The 23,191-nt window shown below is 45.7% G+C and overlaps 1 protein-coding gene across 2 annotated transcripts; it reads right to left on the bottom strand.

Annotated features, from left to right (window-relative positions):
* Window positions 1-363: 363 nt before the first annotated feature.
* Window positions 364-22,183, bottom strand: Ccdc198 (coiled-coil domain containing 198). Of its 2 annotated transcripts, none has more exons than XM_057786786.1 (6): window positions 21,961-22,183; window positions 19,343-19,425; window positions 11,068-11,154; window positions 9,666-9,767; window positions 7,594-7,753; window positions 364-599 (listed from the first exon to the last, which is right to left on the bottom strand). In XM_057786786.1, exons 1-6 carry the CDS (start codon window positions 22,181-22,183, stop codon window positions 364-366), a joined length of 891 nt encoding a protein of 296 aa, XP_057642769.1. The 2 variants fall into 2 exon arrangements, with proteins under 2 accessions (XP_057642769.1, XP_057642770.1); XM_057786787.1 differs by having other exon boundaries at window positions 9,666-9,764.
* Between the last annotated feature and the right edge of the window lie 1,008 nt (window positions 22,184-23,191).

The raw sequence follows: 23,191 nt of genomic DNA, 5'->3' as shown, positions 1-23,191 counted from the left end.
AAAATTTACTACCTTGCTACACAGACTATGTATGACTGTGTGGAAAGTGTTCTAACTCAGCCTCTATGTGGCTCTAGTCTGAGCTGCCGTCTGCTGTCAAATTCCATAAGCTATGTGAAGAGACCAATGCAACAGCCTCCCTGAGCCCAGCTACCCACAGAAAAGTAAGACAAACAAGTGACCTTTGTTTCAGCCCCTCAGTTTTAAGTCGTAGACCTAGAGCATACATGACAAACCCATGAACTACAAGACTCCAAAGACAGATGTAAATTACTTCCCCCTGAGTGGTTCATATGCAAACAGGAATGATTTTGATGAAAATGAGCAAACCACTCCTCTCTGTCTGGGCAGTGAGTAGCTTTCTCATTCTCGGTCATAAAACTCATCATAAAGTGGGACCCTCTCCGTCCTGGTCCTCACCAGTGCTTGCGGCCTCTTCTGATCCTCCTCAAACTCGTCAGAGTCATAGCTGGAGCTGCTCCAGAAAAGCTGTCCTTTGGCGTCTTGCTCACGGAGCCACGCTTCCATTTTGCCAATTTTCCGGACACAATAATCATTCTCTCTGTGATAGTCCAAAAATTCTTCATCCTGTGAACTTCCTGAAAAAGGGCAAACGTTCTTTTACTGTCTCCTTAAGACTGCGTATTTAAAATGCTCTTATCATAGAATAACCCACTTGAGGTTACTACTGGAAGAAAAATGAAATGTTAGCCTTTTCTGTAAACACTGTAAACTGTTGCTTGCCACAAGGAATTAAAATCTTTTCATCTCCCCATCCCTTTTATGCAAATGTTTTAATCTTCCTATTCCTGCCCCCAACAAAACCCGGTGAAACTTATTTACACCGAGGTCCTTTTGTACTCTTGGTCTAAGTGACCTAGTGCTCCGTCCCTTCCCACTTCCCTTCACTTCCTCTCTACAATTCTTTCAAAACTAGCCAGTTTCAAAAGACTGTGAGGGTGGGTCCCAGGCAACAGAAAAAAGACACTGTCACTACCTGCATTAGAATAAAAGCCATGAGCCCCTCCTGTCCCAGTGTGCTTGCCAGCCCAAAATCATGATCTTTAGAAACCTAAATGGATTTTGGGTGAGCAGAGTAGAGGCCAGTGTATAAGGCTCTAGGATGAAGCTTTAATTTTGTTTTCAGGGGGAGGCAGTATGTGTTCATGTGTGTGAAAGGAGTGAGGAGCGAGCTGAGTGGTAGAGCAATCAGCATGAAGAATGTTTGACGGCTGTATATTTATACTACGTGTTTTAGAACAATTTATCAGCACTGTATAAAACTGTAACACCACAGTAGTTCAAAGACAGAGCTATATATTTTCCCAAACACCTAGCAGTTTAGTAGTTAAATAGTAAAGGTGGGTAGATAAGATTAGAATTCTGAAGGTAACACTGGAATAATAGATTTAGGGTGGCTGTTTAGTATAAGACATTGTGGTAGTTAATGTTGGTTGGCTGTTATCTTGGCTGGTTCTAAAAGCCCTGAAGAGACAAGCCTCTGAGCATGCCCAAAAGGGGTTGTCTAGACTAGGTGGGAAGACCCACCCTGAATGTGTTGGGGTCTTGGACCAAATAAAAGAGAGAAAGTGAGCTGAGTATAAGCATTTATTGTCATCTGCTTCCGTACTTTCCCTGCTGGACTTCACTAACTGAAACCGTGAGCTAGGATAAGCCCTCCTCCCTTAAGTTACTTCCGTCAAGTATTTTGTTGCTTTGGCAACACAAATTACTGATACAGATATCACTTCCATTTTTTTCTTCGGTTTTATCCACATTCCTATATATTTGTCCGAGCCCCACAGGTGATGTGTGTGCACCGGACATGGGAAAGAAGAATGTGTGTGCACAGGTGCATGTGCAAGCCAGAGGTTTAGGACAGGTGTCGCTTCTATTGCTTTCCATCTTACTGAACCCAGAGCTCACTGAGTTGGCTAGCTTGGTTGGCTAGCAAGCCTCGAAGCCTCGAGGCTCATCCCCCTCCCCCCACCATCTTTGCCTCTCTAAAACTGGGATTACAGATGCATACTGCCCTGACTTGGCTTTTTGCATGGGTACTAAAGATCCAAACTCAGGCCCTCAAGCTCCTGGGACAAACACTCTCCCAGTGGAACAATCCCCCCAGCCCGTATATGCGCCTTTATACATACGAGATTAGCTTGACATGAGTCCCACATTGGCTGATACTATTTATTCCCATTGTACAGATCTGGAAAGACAGGGTCACAGAAGTGAAACAACAAATTATTTATATTTCCTCTTGAAAACAATAAAACAATGCAGAAGGATCGATGGTTGAGAGACTATGCTTGTCAGACCCTGCCCTAGGAGCAGGAAGATGTGTCTGCTCTCAGGAAGACTGCACTGCTGGGACTCAGTAAAGGACTTTGATCCCATCTTCTGTGCCTTTCCTGTAGCTGTGTCCCAATCATGCCTCTGGAGAGGGCATGTGCCACATGAGCACAGCAAAACTCGCAGAGTTGTACACCAGGGAGTGATGCTATGGCATGTATGTTGTACTTAACTACATATTTCTTACGGCTATATTGTGATTTATCATGTGAATATATAAACCAAAAATTTAAAGGTGGTTTTGTTTCAAAGAGGTAGCAGAAAATAGAGCTTGTTTCTGTCTCACAAGAGGCTAACATTCTCATCCAGTCCTCTGGAGGCAAACGAGAAATGGTGGCCATTCCATTAAATCGCTGACGCCAGAACAGGTGCCTGTGTTGCCAGCTCCTGACTACCAGGATGCTCAGGTCAGTGTCTGAGCTTGACTGCATCCCACTCACAGGGAAAGCCAAGGGATATGCTTTTAGAAGACAGGGAAAGCAGGCAAAGAGGTTCTCTGGGATGAGCGAGAAGGAGCCTTTGCTAAAACCAGTGGCAGGAGCAATCAAGGGTGAAAGCTTGGAGTGAGGAAGCCTGAGAGCATCTGGCTGGGACCCGAAGCACGGACCTGTCCCTTCTGCATCTCATCTCCTTATATGGGAAACTGAGGTGAATAAACATGATCTCTTGTGAGTCGTAGAGAACTCAGTACTGTGGTTAAAATCACTTTCTAATCCTAGAGCTGTCCATTATTATCCCTGTAAGTTTCTGCCTATGGGGCTGTGCAGCAAGAACAGAAGCAACCGGAGAATGCAGACATTATGTGACCCCACTCCCTCCATCATCACACAAGTGTGTGGCGATACTTCTCTCACAGTCTGTGATGGTTTTCATTGTCACCTTGACTGGCTTTGGGATCACCTAGGAGACACACCAGAGGTTGCACCTGAGGCTGTGCTTCTAGAGGTCTATCTGAGGAGGGAAGACATACCCTAAATGGTACCACCCCATAGACTGGGCTTCCAGATGGATAGAAAGGACAGAGAAAAAGGCATCCATGTCTACCTGCTTCCTGGCGGCAGACACAATGTGACCAGCCCCTCACTCCTGCGCTCACACCTTTCCTGCCCCGACAGACTATCCTGAAACTGTGAACCAAAACAAACTCTTCTTTCTGCAGAACTCTAGTCAGCAATATTGTCCCAGCAACCAGGAAGGTAAGCAAAAGATCGCCATTTCTAGCAGCCTCAGCAGCAGGCCAGGATATTGCCTGCAGATATCTCCCTCCGTGAGATCCTAGTTAATTCTGATCTCATTAAAGAAAAAAAAATCCTTCAACTTTCTATTTTTTTAGTTTTTTAACGTTTTATTGATTCTTTGTGGATTTCACATCATGCACCCCAATCCCACTCATCTCCCTGTCCCTTTATATCCACCCCCTGCCCTTGCAACTCCCCTCCCCAAATTAAAAAAAAAATCTTGTCATGGAAGCTGAAGTGTGTCTCAGTGAGTCACACAGTACACCCTTTAGTCCATACATCATCACTTGCAAATGTTCATTGCAATGAGTCATTGGTCTGGCTTGAGGCCTCTGGCTTCTGCTACAGTGTGGATCAGTACTGGATCCTCACTGGGACTTCTCCTGTTGTTGTGGCTGTGTGGCCCCTTCCCATGCTCCAGCAGTTAACAGATAGGTGGATGTTGGAGTGGGGCAACTCACAGCCCTTGATCTGGACCTGGGCAGTAGCTGAGATAGTTGTACATCCCACTAGCTCTCCTGCATCCTCACCACCAGGGTGAGCTCTCCAGCACTACCCCAGCTAGCTCACCAATGCCACAGATGGTGAGCGGGTAGGGCCAGCTCTTCTTCCCTCATGCCCTCAGGGCTATCTCACCTGCACCCACGCCACCAGGGCCAGCTCTGCTGTGTTGCACAGGCAAGGTCAGGGCCCACTTTCTCATGCTGCACCCAGTGAGGGGCAGGACCAGCTCTTCCACTCTCATGACCCTGGGGCCAGTTCTTCTGCCTGCCACAGGTGGCAAGGGGTGAGGGGAAGGGCATCCCTCCCTCATGTTTGATCTCATTTAAATGGAGAACAATTCGAATTTTTATCTCCTGCTAGCAAGTTGCATTTTCTAGATGCATTTTGGCAGGTATATTCACATACACATCCAGTCACCACAGAGAAAAGATTCCCAAACAATTGATGTGTTGATTGCACTCTGAGATCCAGGCCAGCTAAGGTCAGCTGGTCTTCAGAGTCAATTGGAGAATTAAATGCAGGGTTCATCCACCACCTCTGTCTAGAGACGCTGGTTCAGTAGGATGAGGATAGGAACTGGGAAAGGTGTTCCCTGCCCCACCCTTCTGGATTCTGCAACTGGTCCAGTCTCGATTTGTTGAGACAGCTCTCCCTCCCTGTGTGGTCAGTAGCTGTCTCCAGCTAGGGTTCCTGTTTCTGCTCCCATCCTACAAAGATCTGGGAGAGGAGAATATGAAGGCCAGCATCTGTGACCTTCTTCAGCTTCCGTTTCTTCAAAGATGAAGCTCAGAGCTTTAGGCCTGCATACTTTCCAAGGTTGTCCTAGACAAAGCTATGAATCCTTGACATCTGAGGGAGGTCATGGTAGCAGGCAGGTCTAGAAGATGTGACCTTGAATTCTGGCTATCTTACGTACAGGCGATCTACCTTCTAGTTGGGTGAGAATTAAATGAGCGATCACAGTACCGACTGGTTTGTCTGATTTTGATATTGGGTCTCACTGTGGAGTCCAGGTTGGCTTGGAACTCACTATGCCGTTCAAGGTACTCATGGTGATCAAGAACTGGGATTACAGGTTTAGGAGAAAGAGAGAGAGAGGGAGAATATGAGAGAGAGAGAGAGAGAGAGAGAGAGAGAGAGAGAGAGAGAGAGAGATATGAGAGAGAGAATATGAGAGAGAAAGAGAGCGCAAACTGCAGTTGGAACAGAGTGAAAGCTCTTTAGAAAGCCTCAGGGAAGCAATGGAAAACCCTTGTCTTCAGTCCCTCCTGGGTCCCTCCAAGCCCAGCACATTTTCCAAAGCCAGCATAGTTGCTCTTAGGTGATGGTTCGGAGTTAACTTTAGCCCAGCCCCCTTTTTCTTAGTTATTTTGTCAATACTTTTTTCAGTGGCAAAAATTTATTTGACAACAAAGCCAGTTTTTGCTGAGACTAGGGCATGGGTTAAATGGATATCTCAAGCTGATTTTCATTTATTCTGCCTTTTGTTTAATTAATTTATTGATTGAGATCCCTGCTCTTGGGGTGGGGACAGCATCCCCCTCAGCAGGTGACTTTGCAGCGGAGAGCTCACTTGCCACAAGCTCCACCATGGTCAGCCCTACCGATGCGGGTTGTGCCTGCAGCACAGCAGCCTCTGTTTGGGAACAAGATGGGATGCTTGCAACTTTCTCCTGGGGATCTCACACTGGGAAAACATAACGGGCACTCTAGTGGGGACAGCAAGGCAGGCAGGGTATGGATGAGGATATCTGTTGGGTTAGAGTGTGGAGCTGGCCATGAGAGCAGCAGGAGAGGCATTGGCTGGATCCTGAAGGCTCGGAGCCCCTGTAAAAGAGCTGAGCTTTTGTCCCCAGGTTGGTAGAAATCTGACTGCTTTTTTTTTTTTTTTAAGATTTATTTTTGCTCATGAGTAGGTGTTTGTGTTCTTGTGTGGCATGTGTGTGGTGCAGGCTTTGGAGGGGGCTAGAAAAGGACACCAGATATTCCACAACTGGAGTTACAGTTTTGAGCAACCCTACATGGGTACTGAGCAGCAAACTTGGTCCTCTGGATCCCTGAGCCAGCTCTCCTGTCAGGAGCAATGTCCCCCCCCCCCCAAATTATTATAGGGAGCATTGCCCTGAGAAGTTTGCAGAGGGCTCCACTTCCCAATTGTATTGAGAATTGTTTTATTGACAAAACCTATCCCACACCCAAATTAACTGTTAATAGAGAGCTATCTGTTAGCGGAACCCGCCTCACACTCTAACTATCTAGAGAACTAGGTGTGTCAACTTGTGAACTCCTGGCAGAGGAATCGTGACCTGACCAATCGTAACCTCTTGGCCTACGTGACCGGCTTGGACCACGTGGCAAGATCCCGTGCCCCAGCCCCCCAAGCTCCTCATCCAGGGGCTATATAAGCTGCAACCATGACTCTAATAACCGGAGGCTTCAACAAATCTGCCTAGCCTCCTTCCTCTCATCAGCCCATGTCTTTCAGGTGGTACCTCTCCGTGACCCTGGAATAACTGACCAGCCAGGTGGGTTACAGACCCTAGACAGAGTGACCCACCGAGGCAGTCTACACTCTCCCGTCCTGGTGATTGTTTTCTTAGCAGGAGAGTAACATGGCCAGATTTGTTTTCTATGAGGTTACTCTGGATCAGCACAGTGCTTCTAGAACTTCAGCGTGTGGGGCTGAGGATGCAGCTCTGCCCCAAGTGACATGAGGGCCCCCCCCACAGAGATGCTGGATGAAGCAGGAGCCAGGTGGAGAGGGGTAGTGGTGCTAGATTCACTGTAGGTATTCTTGGGTACCCAAGAAGACTGAGCTACAGGGCAAAAGGTACTTCCAGGGATAAGGGGCTGACGGACAAGTGGCCTGGAAGCACAGGCAGCTTCATGTATCTATAAGAGCCTCTCCCTCTCTGACACAAGATGATGCTATGACCCTTCTTATGATTTCAGGAGTGCCTATAAAGCACTTGGAATCTACAAGAAGAAAGACCTCTGTGCTTTTTTCTTTTTTTGTCTTTTTCTCTAAGAGAGGTAAAACACAATGCAGCATGCCGTTCATTCGGAGACACCGAATCTCCCCTCGGTGGCAGCTATTGATTTTCCCCTCACTCTCCTTCCCCCGCCCATAATGGACATTTATTTGATGACATTTCATGTATGTTTGCTTCTCAGTGCTCAAGAAGCTGAGGCAGGAGGATCGTGAGTTCAAATTTGACTCTGTCTCAAAGCAAAACATGTAGCTATGTTGGTGGGGTGTTTGCCTGCCGTGTACAAAGCCCCGGCCTTGCTATCCAGCATGGCATAAGCAAACCAGGCATACTGGTGCAATGCAGTGCTTGGGAGGCAGATGCAGGAGGATCAGAAGTTCAAGGTCATCTTTGACTGTGGAGTGAGTCTGAGGCTACCCTGAGCTACATGAAAGCCTGTCTTAAAACAACAACCAAACCAAACTAAACCAGAATGTGAAATGTTCTACTGAAGGAATGACAGTCCTCACCTGGGTCTCTGTTTGGGGTTTCATCAGGCAGTATGGTGATAACGTCACAGCTATTGTTCCTTGGCAAGCTTTGGGTGATTTTATTGCCATTATGGTCTTTCCGCTTCTGCATATCAAGTCTTGCTACACTCTGAAGACTCTTCAGCAACTCCATTTGGGCCTGAAATGATAAACTAGAAGTGGTTAATATTCTCCCAAACGGCAACATCAAAGTGTGGACATTTCACAGACCTGGTCACCCTTGAACACATCAAAATGGCTCTGTTCCCATCACCTCTGTGACAGCTTTATTCTCAGACTTGTTTGGAGAAAGGCGCGCATGCTCGCTGGTTCATAGAGGCGTGCGTCCATGAAAGGAGCCTGCCTATCAGCCCTTGTCTGTACGTGGTTCTTTGGAATTGTGGACATAACTACAGACAGTTCCTTAGATCCTTAGAGTGGGGGCGGGGGTTCAGGGTAAGTCATTTGCAGAGCATTACCGCAGAAAGTGTTCCGGTGTGTCCTCCCAAATTCACAGGTTGGAAACATAACCCCTCTCCAATTCTTTTGCTAATTTGCAGGTGGGACTTTAAGAGATGTTTGGGTGGAGAGTAAAAAAACTATTACCACAGGAGCAGGCCAGCTCTCCCTGGAAGGTTGCAAAGGCTGCCCTCGTTGCTCCTGACCCCTCACTCTCACTGACAGTGTTGCCCGCCATGTCCTCCGTCGCTGTGCTGCGCTGCATCAACTGCCAGTATCTCAGCCTTAGACATCCTCACCTCAATATAGTTCCCATCTGTGGTGGTCTGAAAGAAAATGGCCCCTAATGGGAGTGGCACTATTAGGAGGCGTGTCCTTGTTGGAGTGGGTGTGGTCTTGTTAGAGGAAGTGTGTCACTATGGAGTTGGGCTTTGAGGTCTCACACACGCTCAAGATACCACCCAGTGTCTGAGACCATGTTTTGTTGCCTGTAAGTCAAGATGTAGGACACTTGGCTAATTCTCCAGCACCATGTCTGCCTGCATACAGCCATGTCCCGCCATGATGCTAATGGACTGGACCTCTTAAATGTAAGCAGCCACTCCGATGAAATGTTTTCCTTTATAAGAATTGCCGTGGTCATGGTGCCTCTTCACAGCAATAGAAACCCTACCTAAGACATCATCTGTATTAGTTACCACGTCTTTGGTATTCTCTTAAAGAAGCAGAAATGGAGCAAGACAAAAGCCTTGCTTGTTTCTTCTTTTGAAAACAGGGTTTCACTCCATAGCTCTGTTGTCCTGAAACTTTCTGTGTAACCCAGACTGGCCTAGATCCTGTGGCAGTCCTCCTCTCTAGCCTCCCAAGCATGGGGTACAAGCATCCTGGCAAAAGGTGCTCCTCACTAGGAAGTTCTATGGCATGGATTCTAGGGAGAGGTCTCTATTTCAGATAAAGACTGACTTCCATTCCCTCTCTTACCAAGCCAAGAAAAGAATATGATTTACTCTATTTTCTGACTACAGCAAGAGGGCCAAGGGGCAGCTTTTTAAAAGAGGCACAGACTAGGCTTTTGCACATCTTTAACCCCAACCCTCAGGAGACAGGAGGCCATCTTGGCCCACACAGTGAGTTCTAGGCCAGCCAGGGTTATAGAATGAGACCCGTTCTCAAAGACAAGGCAAAGAGAAAAGAGAAAGGGACATGTGAGGGACCAGTGAGATGACTCACTGACTAAGGGAGTTTGCTGCCAAGCCTGACAATCTGAGTTTGATGACCAGAACCCATATGATGGAGGAAAAAAACCTACTACCAAAAATTAGTCGCTGTCCTCCTTCTGCGGCATATGTGTGTGCTCTCTGCCCTCATGAAATAAAGAAGTAAATTTTAAAAAAAAAGGAAAAGAGAAAGGGAAGCTTGAAGCACAGATCTAACCTTGCAGGAAGAAAAAAAGAAAAAGTAAGGACTCATCAAGACTGGGAGCAAAAGGTGATCTTCCTGTTTTTCCCAGCTCAGGCAGTGGCGGCTTCTGCTCTGCTGCTGAGAACTGACTGGCTCAGCAGCACAGTGACAATGCCCTCCAAATGTGGTAAAGGTGACCATCTTCTCTTTACCTCCTGCCTTCTATGGTTCCGCTCCAGCATTTGCATCTTATGTAAATACTGTCTCTTCCCAGAGGTGTACATCGGGAGCTTCATTTTCTTCTCAGGTTCCTGCTGTGAGAGATGATGCGTCTATTAGTATGGGGGATTGTAATTCCACCGCCTTCAACCCTTCCTGGAGCAGTGGATCTTAATCCCTCATAATCTGTAGCCGATCTCCTGTCATGATAAAGGTGTCCTGCCTGCTGCCGTGTCCCTGACAAGTCCTTTGTCCAGCTGTCACAGAACTAAGTAGCACTGTGCTGTGCATCTAAGACTGGTTTAAAGGTTCTTTTAGGGTTTTGCAAGCCTTGAATGTGAGGGTTTTGACGATTTCATTTTGATAATCTCACTTTGACAACATACCATTTTCCTGGCCAACAGATGCTTTTCCTAGCTCTCTAGAAAAGTGTCCTGGTCTGATGTGGCCTTCCTTTCTCTTCCTGTGTCCTCTACCATTGATGGGTTGACTGTGCAAGGAGAGGAGACACTCTGGGTGGTTCAGTGGAACCTATTTCCCTACAACATACGTTCATATTTGAATGTAAACCTGAGAAAGCATGGCAGTTGAGGAGGATTTGAAGCGGCTGCTGGGAAGTCTGGTGGTCTCCCCCTTAGTCTGTCATGAAATTCAGTGGCTGTCATGAAATTCACCTGTCATGAAAAAGGTGGCTCTCGAGGGCAAGCAGAGGCGCATATAGTTTCATTTGTCACTTGCTGTTGTCCAGAGGTGAAGGAGAGAGCCGATGATTCTGCTGTTCTGTAGACACTGTGTCGAACGGTGCAGAAATCTAGGGGGAGGCTGTCTCCGCAGTCAGCACCTTAAGTGCGACTTTGAGGACCTGTGCAATCAGGTGCCTCTTACCCAGCCCCACAGCAGGGTCTGGCTGGGTCCAGCGTGAGTCAGGACAGGGCAGGAAAGTGGCCCTTCTACTAACAGCATTCATTTTCTCTCAGCAGGACAGAGCTGAGGGAAGACCTCTCAGGGCTGTTGCCCAGAAGCCAAGGACTTCTGGATAAGATCTTTCCTGGAGACAGCATAGAGGGTTAGTTTTCCACTCAGGAGGGGTGAAGGGAAGAGGCTTGCTGGCTTTCCCTCCCCGCGGATTTAAAACTGTTTCCATGTAAAATCCCCCTCTCATCTGCATAGCCCTGTTTGATCCACAAAGCAAACAGAGCCAGGCCTCATCCAAGAGAGAAGAGCGCTCGCCACTTGGAGGCAGGCATGGGCAAGCGCTACAGCTTCAAACATCCTGCCTGACAAGGACTGAACTGTCTGCTTCGGCTTTGAACTCCTGTGTGAACGGAGAGGCATGAAAAGAGCCGCTGCCCGGGTCACACCCGCTTCCCCCAGTCAGCGACTGCCACAGCTCACCTCTGCTTTGTGTTCTGTTCTGGCTTCTCGCTGGCGCAGGAGTTGCTCAGAGGTAATTACTTGTGGCAGGTCAATGGGGTCAAGCTTCTAGAGGTCCAGTGTTCAGAGTATTCAGCATCCCACAAGCATGAGACGATGAAACACAAAAGGAGAGATGTTAAACTCCCTGAGCGCTCTGCGAAAGCAGAACTTCCTCCTGGGCATGCGCAGAGAGGGTGATGCCCACAGTATCAGAGTTATCTGTGAGAAAGGCTTTTTGACCCCTGGGGTTCTTTATCATTCTATCACACCGTTTCCAGTGAGTTATTAATCAAAATCGTGGTCAGAGAATGGAGCGATTTCCTGCTGGGCTGATGGACCATGTTCAGAACTACCAAGCAGCTGGGGTTTTAGGCTAGCAGAGATGAAGGAGACCCTGGAGACACACCTGACCTTCCCATGACCACCAACTGAGCTGTCCCAGGGCTTAGGAAGTGACATATTTTGAAAGTCTTTAGAGAAGCTCCCTCTGTAACCATGGGTGACAAGACACACTTAACAGGAAGTGCAATGTGCTGACAAAAGGCAATCACCTTTGTCTAGCAAGGGCTAGGCTTCATGGGAGACATTTTATTGGAGCACAAAAGGTTCACTAAGACTGAGTGGGTTTGCCTAACCTATCTCTCTCTCTCTCTCTCTCTCTCTCTCTCTCTCTCTCTCTCTCTGTTGCACATATATGTGTGTCCATGTAGAGACCAAGGGTTGATGTCCCGTGTAGCGAATGGTTTCCACTAGGTGGCTGGCCACCAAGCCCCTGGGCACCATCTGTCTTTACACGAAACTCCTCCCATCCCAATGGTTACCGATGTGCGTTGTCATAACCTCATACTTCCAGACCTGGAGTTGTAGCTTTTTTGTGGGTGTTGGGTTCTCAAAGTCTGGCCCTCATTCCTACACAACAAGTGCTTTACCACTGAGCCACGGCCCTGGCCCACTGCCTAGCCTTCCTCCTCCACCTCAGGAGACATGACAATGGACTCTACAAGCTGAGCATGGGAGACAAAACTGGTTCCCTCACATTGACCTGCAGTGTGTGTGCAAGCGCGAGCACGCGTGCATGTGCCTGCAGAGTCTGTTCACTCAGACAGCTGAGTTCTTCTCATCCAGGCAGTCTGTGTTTGAGGCAAGAGCTGGCTCTCTAGTGCAGTCTCACCAGAGAAGCATCCTTAGAGTCCTCAGCAGTGATCAACCGTGACTACGAGATCATTCCCACGAGGTCTGGCCCTGTATCTCAGTCCAGCAAAGAAGCAATGACAGGTGACTGAGACAGGAAGAGGAGCTTGTTTGTTCCCCTTGCTCACAGTTTTCCTGGGTAGGAAGGTGCTAGTTTAGAAGTAGCAGTTGATTGTGTCAGGATCCTGGAGGGAGAGCCCAAAAAGAGGGAGCCCTCCAGACACTCGTGCGGAAAGGAAAAAACAGAAGGGTCTGTGTCTCCTCTGCATGGGTGAGTCTCCGGGATTTGTGTATGTGTGAGTCTGCATGGCTGTGTAGCCATCATTCCGTACTATGACCATGAATAAACTAATCATCACACATTATTCTCAGGTGAGCTCTGTGTATTAATTACGACGGTCCTCATTTTAGAAAGACTAATGGCCTGTCCAAGTTTGCCCAGCTGGGAAGTGGCAACTTTCTGAAAAAAGAACACAACCACACATTCCCTTTGCAAAGCCACTAGATGGCAGCAAGCGACACTGCAAACAGATTTCCAGCCGCATAGAATTTTTCAGCCTGAGAGTCTGTACAGAAAAAAATGGTTGGGAAAATTGGCTTCACTTAAAAATGCCAGCCGAAGAAAAAAAAATAAAAAAAAAATAATAAAGTTTAAGGCCGGGCAATGGTGGCGCACGCCTTTAATCCCAGCACTCGGGAGGCAGAGGCAGGCGGATCTCTGTGAGTTCGAGACCAGCCTGGTCTACAGAGCTAGTTCCAGGACAGGCTCCAAAGCCACAGAGAAACCCTGTCTTGAAAAACCAAGAAAAAAAAAATGCCAGCCGAGTGACATTGCTTCAGAATCTTGGCTTCACGTGCGCATCACTTGCCCTGCAGGGGAAGGAAGATTCCTGGCTTCGTCCCTTGCAGAGGAAACATGCTGGAAGGAAGTAGGGTGGAACTTCATTTTCAATACTAGGAAAGCTCTTATTTGTTTGAAGATTTCTGAATTAATTCACTGTACAACCCGTGATAAATATCGTCAGTTGGAGTATGTGCTAGGGCTTTGGTAATGGAAAACAAAGCATCCAAACAGCACAGAGAGCTGCATTTGGTGATAAACACTAACCTGAAAGAGCCTAGTTTTCGTTTATGAGTCAGAAAAAGGAGAAGGGTCAGAGCAGCTCCCAGAAAATGTAGCATTTGTCTGGCACAGTGACTTCAGGCTCTGGGAAGTAGAGAAAGTGTTCTATGACAGCTTTATTTTATGTAGGTGACCACCTGATGGAGGAAGGTCATTGGTTAAAAAATAAAGAAACTGCTTGGCCCTCATAGGTTAGAACATAGGTGGGTGGAGTAAACAGAACAGAATGCTGGGAGGAAAAGGAAGTGAGCTCAGACGCCATGCTCCCCTCTCCTGGGCAGATGCAGGGCAGCTCCTCTCAGAGGCAGACGCAATGAAGCAAGCCGCCAGGTCAGACATGCTGAATCTTTCCCGGTAAGACTGGTGCTACACAGATTATTAGAGATGGGTTGATCAGGATATGAGAATTAGCCAGTAAGGGCTAGAGCTAATGGGCCAAGCAGTGTTTAAAAGAATACAGTTTGTGTGTTGTTATTTTGGGGCATAAGCTAGCCAGGCGGCCCAGGAGCTGGGGTGGCAGGAACGGAGCCCGCAGCTCCCACTACAACCACTTAAGGCCCAGAAAAAATTTCTGACCAAGTCCTTGCAATGTAGTTACATTTCAGTGGCATTCCTTGTTCCCAACAGTTGTCCATGGAAGAGGAAACAATCAACTTGACATGACTTGGCTTCAGCCCAAGTCAAATATTTCCATAGATCAGAAAACAGAACAGAAAGGCAAATATTTGTGGGGAGCTGACAGGCAGCTGAAGTCTGGGAGCTATTTATATTGGATAAAGGGGATCAGGAAACATTCCATAGAAGATCTAGGTTCACAACTTCAAATCAGGGCTGAGTTATCCACCATGTTACTTATTGTGAGAGAGCTGGAGGGCTGGGGAACTGAGTAGTACAGCATGCTCTTTTAGCATGTGTGAGGCCATGGGTTCAATTTTTAGCACTGTAAGCATGAAATAAGGTGTCTGGGGCTGGGGTTGGCTCAGAGGATAAAATGCTCACCACTAGAGTGTTAGACCTAGCACTTGGGAGATGAAAACGAATTCTTAGGACAAAATGAAATCTGGATTGGTGAACTCCAGGTTCAGTGAGAGACTTCTTATCAATAAATAAAGTGGAGGGTGATTAAAGGAGAAACCCAACCTCAATATCTAGTCAACACACATACACACACACACACACACTCACTCACGTATGCACACACATACATGCACACATGTACACACACGCACACAGGCTTCACATGTGAGCTGGAAGATTCATTTCATAAGACTTAGCAAAAGATAGTATATGAAGAAGAAGACTTGATGGCAATAAATTCAAAAGCTTTGTGTTAACTGGATAATTTCCAAGAAACAATTGGCAAGAATAAAATACCCAAGTCAACTCAGAACTGTAAAGACGTCAAGCAGGTAGGAAAAATGATCACTTCCCTTACAAGTCCAAGAGTCGAAGAAGAGTACTAGAGACATGTTTACTAACTGATTGGAGAATAGAGAATTCCTGTGTTATAACAAATGCTTTGGGAAAGAGGGATGGGAGGTCTCTTCATTTTATAAGACTAATTCAGTCTTGGTGGCAAAGCTGATGTAAAAGTGTATTAGAAAAGCATAGCTCTGGAGAGAGACAGAGACCCAATTTGGAGCAACGGTCTGAGCTCTTAAGGTCCAAATGAGGAGCAGAAGGAGGGAGAACATGAGCAAGGAAATCAGGACCACGAGGCGTGCACCCACCCACTGTGACAGTGGAACTGATCTATTGGGAGCTCTCCAAGGCCAGCTGGACTGGGACTGAATAAGCATGGGTTGAAACTGGACTCTCTGAACATGGCGGACAATGAAGGCTGATGAGAAGCCAAGGACAATGGCACTAGGTTTCGATCCTAATACATGAACTGGCTTTGTGGGAGCTTAGTCTGTTTGGATGCTCACCTTCCTGGGCCTGGATGGAAGTGGGAGGACCTTGGTCTTCCTGTAGGGCAGGGAATTTGGACTGCTCTTCAGTATCGAGAGGGAGGGGGAATGGACTGGGGGGAGGAGAAGAGGAGTGGGGATGGGGGAGGGGAGTGGGGGGAGGGGGCAATGTGTGGGAGGAGGGGGAGGGAAATGGGAAACGGGGAGCAGTTGGAAATTTTAATTAAAAAAGAATAAAAAAAAAGAAAAATGAAAAAAAAAAAAAGAAAAGCATAGCTCTGTCTCACTCATTAAAGCGGATACACAAAACCTTAGGAAATCCAGCTCAGCAAGGCGTGCACTTAGATACTTATGACCAGGTCAGATTCATGGCAGAAATGCAAGCATGGTTCAGCATTATAAAATCTACACTGCATCAACTACACTGTATCAAAAAAACAAAAACCAACAACAACAACAAAAAAAAACGTGTGTGTGGCCTGGAACATCCTGTGTGTGGGTGTATGTGATTGTTTTAATAGATGAGGACAAAAATCAATAAAATGTAACATTCAGCAGTAAGAAGGTCTTAGCATGGAGGAAATGCCTGAAATTGAATGCCATGGTACCAGGTATGTTCCGTTGGTCTCCAAATCTGCTCACCCACTGGCCACTTGTTCTCTGCCTATACCCATGCAGCAACTCCTTGCCTCTGGCTTTCTATTGAGTGTAGCCAATAGGAAGGGGATGATGATGAAGTCAGGTCTTTGGACTTCTGATTCTTCACAAGGTGGTACGGGGTGACTGTGTCCCTCAGTGGAGGGTCTCTCTTATTTGCAACACAGCTTTCTCTATCTGGCCTTTTTCTTTCAGGCTCCAGAAATCTCTCCCCTTGCCTTGGCCTGGAGCTGGTTACCCATCAGCCACCTCTAATGCTGACTGCTGTATCTTCGGCTGTTCCTCTTAACTAATTTTCTGTGCATGGATAGTTACAAAGAAAATATCCCTGAATTGCTATGATTTCAGTGTGCCACCTGTTTCCTTTGGGGACGTTGGCAGCACTTATCAAAATCCTCCTGCACATATTATCTATGCTAAGTATTTCTTACTTGAAATTCTTGGGACCAGTAGTGTTTCAAACTTGGCATTTTATTTTGGGTTTTCAAATATTTGCATGTGTGTCATGAGATGTCTTGGGAATGGGACCCAAGTTCAATAAAGCTCGTTTCATGTGTTGTCTATGTGCACTGGCTAAAGGTAATTTTACGTAGTGTTTCTGCTGTTCGGGCAACAAACCATCACACGAGATCAGGTGTAGGATTTTTCTCCTGTAGTAATGCCAGTGTTGTTTAGATAAAATTGGATTTTGAAATATTTTGGATTTTCCATGTTAAAACTAGGGATTCCCAATATCTTTAGAGGAAAATAGTGTGCACATTGAGAGGGGCTGAGGGAGTCAGGGCTGCTGGGTGGGTTCTCAGTGGTTAATAGGTTGTTCAGGGTGAGCCTTAGAGAGATGCTGAAATTTTTAAAGTTCTCTGTCTCTCAGAATTATCCAGCTGAATTACTTGGGTCAATACTGGTGTGTGTGTGTGTGCGCGCGAGCGCGTGTGCATATGTGTATGCATGCACGTATGTGTGTGTGTGTGTATGCGCGCGCGCGCGCACACATGTGTGAGTTGATTGGAAGGCATTCCTATTCAACTGCAGGGTGGAAGGGGAAGGTGGGCAGGCCAGAGGGGGCGCTGCTGATCAACTCTTCTACACAGTGGGGGGCGGGGAGTCTTGTTGATTAAGAGCTCCAGGCAGAGGCTCAGCTCTCACCTCCGGGAAGAGGTGCTCTCTGCTTGAGGAGTGGAGATTTTCAGGAACTGGGGAGCGCCAAGTAAGCAACCCAAATTATTTAGGATGCAATTAGTCTTGGTTTAATAATTAAAAATACTTTTAGAATTTTCTTTGGCAGAGATCAGGCTATTAATTAGCATGTCATGGGAAACCAGCATTTATTATTCTCTCAAAAACCCATTTGTGGCAGAAAATGTGCCTAGCCTCATTTGTGCAGATAATTATAGATGATATCTTTGGGAGCGTCTGCCAAGTTGCTAGCGATTTCCCTTTTCTCTAGTAGCTGACTCCAGAACCTACAGGGCGGCTCCTCTGCCCACGTTTCTACAGCACAAGCAAGTCTTCTGCTCCCAGCTCATTGGCTCAGAGCTAGACTCAGAAAAGCTGAGCCAATAAGATCTTTCCTCCACAGAAACTGGAATCTCAGCCATGGTCAGATTCCACGTTTCATTGGATATATAAGATTCAAGTTTAGGTTGGCCCCGAGGAGCAGAGATCTTTGGGGGAAATTGAAGCACAGACAAGAGCTCAAGCAAGCTGCATAGACTTCTGCCTTTCAGAATTTTGTTGAGTCTAGTGTATCTCAGCTCTCGGGATCAACAAAACATCTCTATATCTAATTAAGCACACTGCTACCTGAACACTGGCGTGCTTTCCCTCCAGCCAGAAGGAGCCTCTTTTTACTCATTCATTCCTAGACTTTAGTGTTGCACCTGTCATCAGTGACTGAAGATGTAAGATTAGGTAAAGCCTACCTGGTCTTTGCAATCAGATTCTGCAACTTGATTCTTTAGTCTTAAGGAGCTTTGCTGGTGTGCGGGGTATAGTGCTAGACTCTGAAATAACCAGCTCCTCTTTTTGAATTTGGGGAAATCAAAGCCTAACCTTAACTTATTTAGGATTGATAAATCTTAAAATTATTCTGTGAACTAGAGAGTACAGCATGAATATATTTCTCTGGTTGTAGTGATTTCTTCTTTTGAGCTGGCTAGCTAGTGTCAAGGTTTCACAGAGGCGTATATTATACTCTTTTGAAAGAGCACATTCAGTTTAAGAATAAACCCAGCTTTAGGGTTGCTCAGCTAAGCTAGAGATGTGCTCACAATTTTATATTAGACATTGCTTTATTACATGGACCCTTTACTTTTCTTGAGATAAATAATATTTTTGCATTTTCTAATATTTTTGGAAGCAATGCTCTTTTGGAACTAAAGGTAATAATCAGTTCAAGTAGTAATATTGAGCTTCCAAAGAAGAGAAGTGACCAGACTAAAACGGAAGTAATCTTCAACAGAGATTTCCATTAGCCACGGAACTGGTCTGGTCATCTAGGTGAGTTGTAGGGCAGGTAGGGTTTGTGTGGCTCCTTTTTCTCTGCTCATAGCATCCCATGCCTTCTGTTATGTGATGCTCATTCCCAAGAACCCACTCTAATCTCTTTCCCTTTCTAGAATGAGATGTCTTATTAGAATTTATACTATGCATAAACATTTCTTGCTCTGATATGCCTAATCTCCCTCTCCCTGCCCTCCCCACCATTTCTTCTCTTTTAGACAGGATCTCATGATGCAGCCCTGGCTGGCCTTGACTTCATAGAAATCTGCTTGCATATGCCTCTTGAGTACCAGGATTAAAGGTGTGCACCACCATATCTGGCCCCAGTCTCCCCAACTTCAACAGCTGCTTGTAGCATCTCGGATGATTAAAGGATGGAATTATCGGGAGATAGAGATAGCTTACACTGATGGTTAGAAGAATCAGAGGCTTGGCTAACAGATCCAATGTCTATTAGCAATTTACTTCACTCTCAACTATGTGTAGAAAACAAAGATGGCATTTTCTTTTTTATATTGCGCTAAAGGACTACATGAATGACAAAGATTGAGTTGACTGGTGTGGTGTTTGCCTTAAATTGAAGTGGTAGTTGATGTGATTTTTGAACACTCATTCAACTAAGTGCTAGACTTGAGTCCTTTAACTCTCTAGCTGAGTCCTTGTTAGCATACGTTCTTTGGGTTATGAGACTCACAAGTGACATCACTGCTAAAGGAAATTCTAATACTATGGTCTTTGCAGCTGTCAACATTCTCTGTAATAGCATTTTCATTTACAAGGTATTTAAGGTTCTTTGATGATTATAGATGAAAGGAGATTTTAGCATTAAAGCAAAGATATTCCTTAAGAAGAACTTTTAAAGTCATCTTACTTGAATTCTTCGGGGTGGATGCCTTTTGATAATGCTTGATTCTTCATGTTTCAGTGGGATGTCAAGACACATGGACCTGGATACTTGAAGGATGGGGGGCAATAATAAAGCATTAAAATCAGTTTATTGTTAAACTAGACATCTAGGCTGATCGCTGTTTAGTAGGTAGTCCTCATCTTCAATTATACATGCTTGACTTCAATTATACATGCCTAACTCACTGGGTGAACGTACAGATAAGACACATGTGGCAAACTTTCTGGTTGGACTATCTTTGTACTGCCAGTCTGCAAATAATGATCCAGAGACATTATTAATTATGAAAGCTTGACCTTTAGTTTAGGCTTGTCTCAACTCGTTCTTATAACTTAAATTAGTCCATAGTTTAAAGCTATGTTCTGCCGTGTGGCATAACCTCTGCTCCATTTTACACCTCCTATCTCCTCTCCATGTTTGACTGGTGACTCTGCCTTCTTCCCAGAGTTCTCTCTCTGCCCAGAAATTCCACCCTTATCTCCTGCCTAGCTATTGGCTGCTCAGCTTTTCATTACAACAATCACAACAATACATTTCCAAACAGTGTACCATATTCTACAACAGACACACAAAGAAGGGTCCTCACATGAATGCAAGTGAACATTTTTGTCTGTTTTCTTCTTTTCTGACCCTCCCCCCAAGTTGATTGAAAAAAAAAGGCAGTTAGAAAAGTCACTGCTGATCACAGGTGTAACTCAAACACAGAATTTAGCCTGGAAAATAGAAACTTACTGGTTAGTCTTATAACTCCCCCACACCCCCTTTACTGGAGATCAAACCCAGGGTCTCACATATACAAGATTAATGCTCTTTGAGCTCTGTCTCCAGCTCACCAGTTAAAAACCATGAAACCTCATCCCAAATAAAGGGAATCAGAAAAAAAATACTTTAAGAAATGAAAATAGATTATCTTCTCAGAGTAAATATGAAGTGAACAGGGGACAGTCCCCAAGCTGACTCTTGGATACAACATGTTACTGTCCTTCCCCATACAGTAAGTCAGGGCTACAGAACTGCTCTGCTGAGATTCAGATGGTGACACAAAACGCATGCTGTGTTTGGCTTGATTAACTGGGCCACTCAAGAGCACTGCCTTGACGAAGCTGCATGGAATTGCTGATCTTCTCTTTGAACAATCAGAACACATTCTGACACGGACCTTCCTATGATGTGAGTGCTTTGAATGATGATATCCTGTGTTTTAGTTGGACTGTCCCATATGGTAAAAGCTGTACCAGACATGCGCTTCTGCTCCTGACCACAGATGAACAAAACTGCTAAGTAACTAATATAAAAATGTATGATGTATTTAGTAGGGCTGGAGTTAGAAAATGGACCCTTAAAACCAGCACCCAGAATGCCTTTGGTACAGTCAGTATTTGTAGAGAATGTTCTCCATTCGTTGTTATAACGAATGTGACTTTTGTCTTTCAAATACAATTTTTCAGCTGGGACTCCTATGTACCCAAATCAGCTCTTGTCATGTAGCTACCAAAACCTTAGAACTCAGAGGAGGATAAAACCGCATGCCTTTAATCCTAGCAACTTGTGAGGCAAAGGCAGGCAGGACTCAGAGTTGTAAGCCAGTCTAGGCTACATGGAGAATCTGAGGCCAGCCCAGGGCTATACAGTGAGACACTGACAAGCACAAAACCAAAGCAACCAGAGAAATGAAGCAGTGCCATAGGAGGAAATTCTCATCCACAACGAAGAACATTAGAGGAGCTGTGCTAGTCAACTGTACTCAGCAATTTCCTTGTACAGAAAGGAACCACGGAAAAACCACCCTGGGTAGATCTGGCAGCTAGAGACATACAATGTGTTCAGACAGAGCCGTCCTGGAAGGAGAGCCCGGTTTTGTTACTGATGTGGGGTGTGAAGAAGAGAAAAGATGATTCAAATACACGGAATGTGTGTCAGATGACACACAGAAGCATGAATTTCTCATCCCAGGTTAGCAATCTGTTTAATTATCACTATGGCCTTCAGAAAAGAATACATGAACAACTCGAGCCATCTCAGGCTCAGAACTTCCCACTCTAGTGGGGAAAATTCCTTTAATTCCGTGACGCTCGTGAAGGGCATGGGGTTAGGGAACGGTGACTTCATCTGCTTTCTTCATGTAGCAAATTGATTCTGTTTGAGTTGGTTTCAAATCCACATTGGAGAAGTTTACGCCTGAAGTGCTGCTCTCAAAACCACAGAGCCCGATGCATTAAATCTCTCTGGAGACAAGGACAAATTTAGAACCCAGCTGGAGCATTATTGCCACCACCTATCACATCTGTGCCATTTCAGCGATCTGATGGAGGTGAGCACAAGCTTTGGCATCACTACAGACTGAGTGAGACTACACTTCTTTCCTCCTTATATAAAGGGGTGAAAAGTCCCTTATCCAGAATCGACACGGGCATTAGAATGTACTGGAAGAAAGTCAGCTGACAAGCATTCAGCCCTCACTGGAAAGCGTTCCCCTGCATCTCAATAATCTAGACTTTCTGAGGTCCTGGCTAGTCAGGTAAGAGTACCCACAGTTCTCCCGAGTCCCAGACATGCAAATCTCATGTTTGGTTTAGGTGTACCTGCAGGATGTCTTCCATACCAGGTTTCTCGGAGAGGTGGTAGCTGTCTTTCCAGACCTGAATTTTGGTCCTGTAGTCTCGAGAATGGGTCTGAGTTCTTTTCTTCCAGGTTCCGATTGAATGCGTAGAACACAGGGCCAGCTGAGGGAGTCTCCGCCTCTTGGCTTTGTAAAGGTGTGACTTTGATCACCCGAGGCTGATGCTTGGAGTGGCCCAGGCCCATTTCTCTTGAAGATATTCAGAAGAAAATCATGAATGGTGGGCTTGGGGTCCATATGGAGCTTGATTTAGTTCAGTATTTTCAGGAGATCACCTCAGCTTACCAAAACAGGTGTTTCCTTCATGACATCCTTCCAGTTCTGTCCCCGACACTAACTTCTCTGACCACTTCCTGGGAGGCTAGTTTCCATGGAGACTTTCCTCTGACTTCTACTTTGCCATTCCAGAACTAAAGAATGCGGTTAAACATTGACTTGGTTATTCTACTGAAAAACTCGCTGGCAGGGCCAGAAACTTCTATTGATCATTAAACAAATAACCAAGGCTAGACTGTTAACTGAGATGCAGAGAGGGCTTTAGGGAAGTCCGAGAGCCACCCTTTCATAGCGAACACTTTGGGAAGAACTAGTGGCGAAGCAGACTTAAGTCACTGGACAAAGAGGACAAGAGCTAGTGCGGCAGGGCTTTGCTAATCTACAGCTTTGATTAGAGAGTGTATCTTCCAGTTAAAAAACACAGGAGGCAGGATAATGCTTCCTTTGGTTTTTCTGTTAATGATTTGACTGCCTTTGAAGGCTTGGAGTGCATCGCAGGAGAGTGGGAAGACAATAGGGTCCCTTCCCTGCCTCCCTGCCACTGGTCCAAATGAAAACAGTTTTCAAACAGACTTTATTTAGCATTTTTTTTTTTTTTTTTTTTTTTTTTTTTTTTGTAGAGAAGAGCTTTTTGAGTGATGGGGTTATGGCTAATTTTTATTTTAGTTTTTTACTCAGATTGGGATTCCCTTTCAAGATTGAATTGTTCATAACTACAGGTTACAGGGGTTTTGGCATTTTTTTTTTCTCTTTTGGCTTTTCAAGACGAGGTTTCTCTGCATAACCCTGGCTGTCCTGGAACTCGCTCTGTAGGCCAGGCTGGCCTGGAACTCAGAGGGCCTCAGCCTCTGCCTCCCGAGTGCTGGGATTAAAGGCGCGTGCATTCCCACTGTCTGGTGCTTTGGCTTTTCTAATTC

The sequence above is a fragment of the Chionomys nivalis genome, chromosome 12 (genome assembly GCF_950005125.1).
Source record: "Chionomys nivalis chromosome 12, mChiNiv1.1, whole genome shotgun sequence".
Lineage (NCBI taxonomy): Eukaryota > Metazoa > Chordata > Mammalia > Rodentia > Cricetidae > Chionomys > Chionomys nivalis.
The sequence above is the reverse complement of the archived record's forward strand: the minus strand, read 5'-3'. Positions and strand labels throughout refer to the sequence as shown.

Coding starts and splice junctions, on each gene's coding strand:
- Ccdc198 (XM_057786786.1), bottom strand. CDS start 22,183: ATGGGCCTGGGCCACTCCAAGCATCAGCCTCGGGTGATCAAAGTCACA. Junction 19,426..21,960: donor GTATGGAAGACATCCTGCAG/GTACACCTAAAC, acceptor CCATCCTTCAAG/TATCCAGGTCCATGTGTCTT. Junction 600..7,593: donor AACCCCAAACAGAGACCCAG/GTGAGGACTGTC, acceptor GCCCTTTTTCAG/GAAGTTCACAGGATGAAGAA.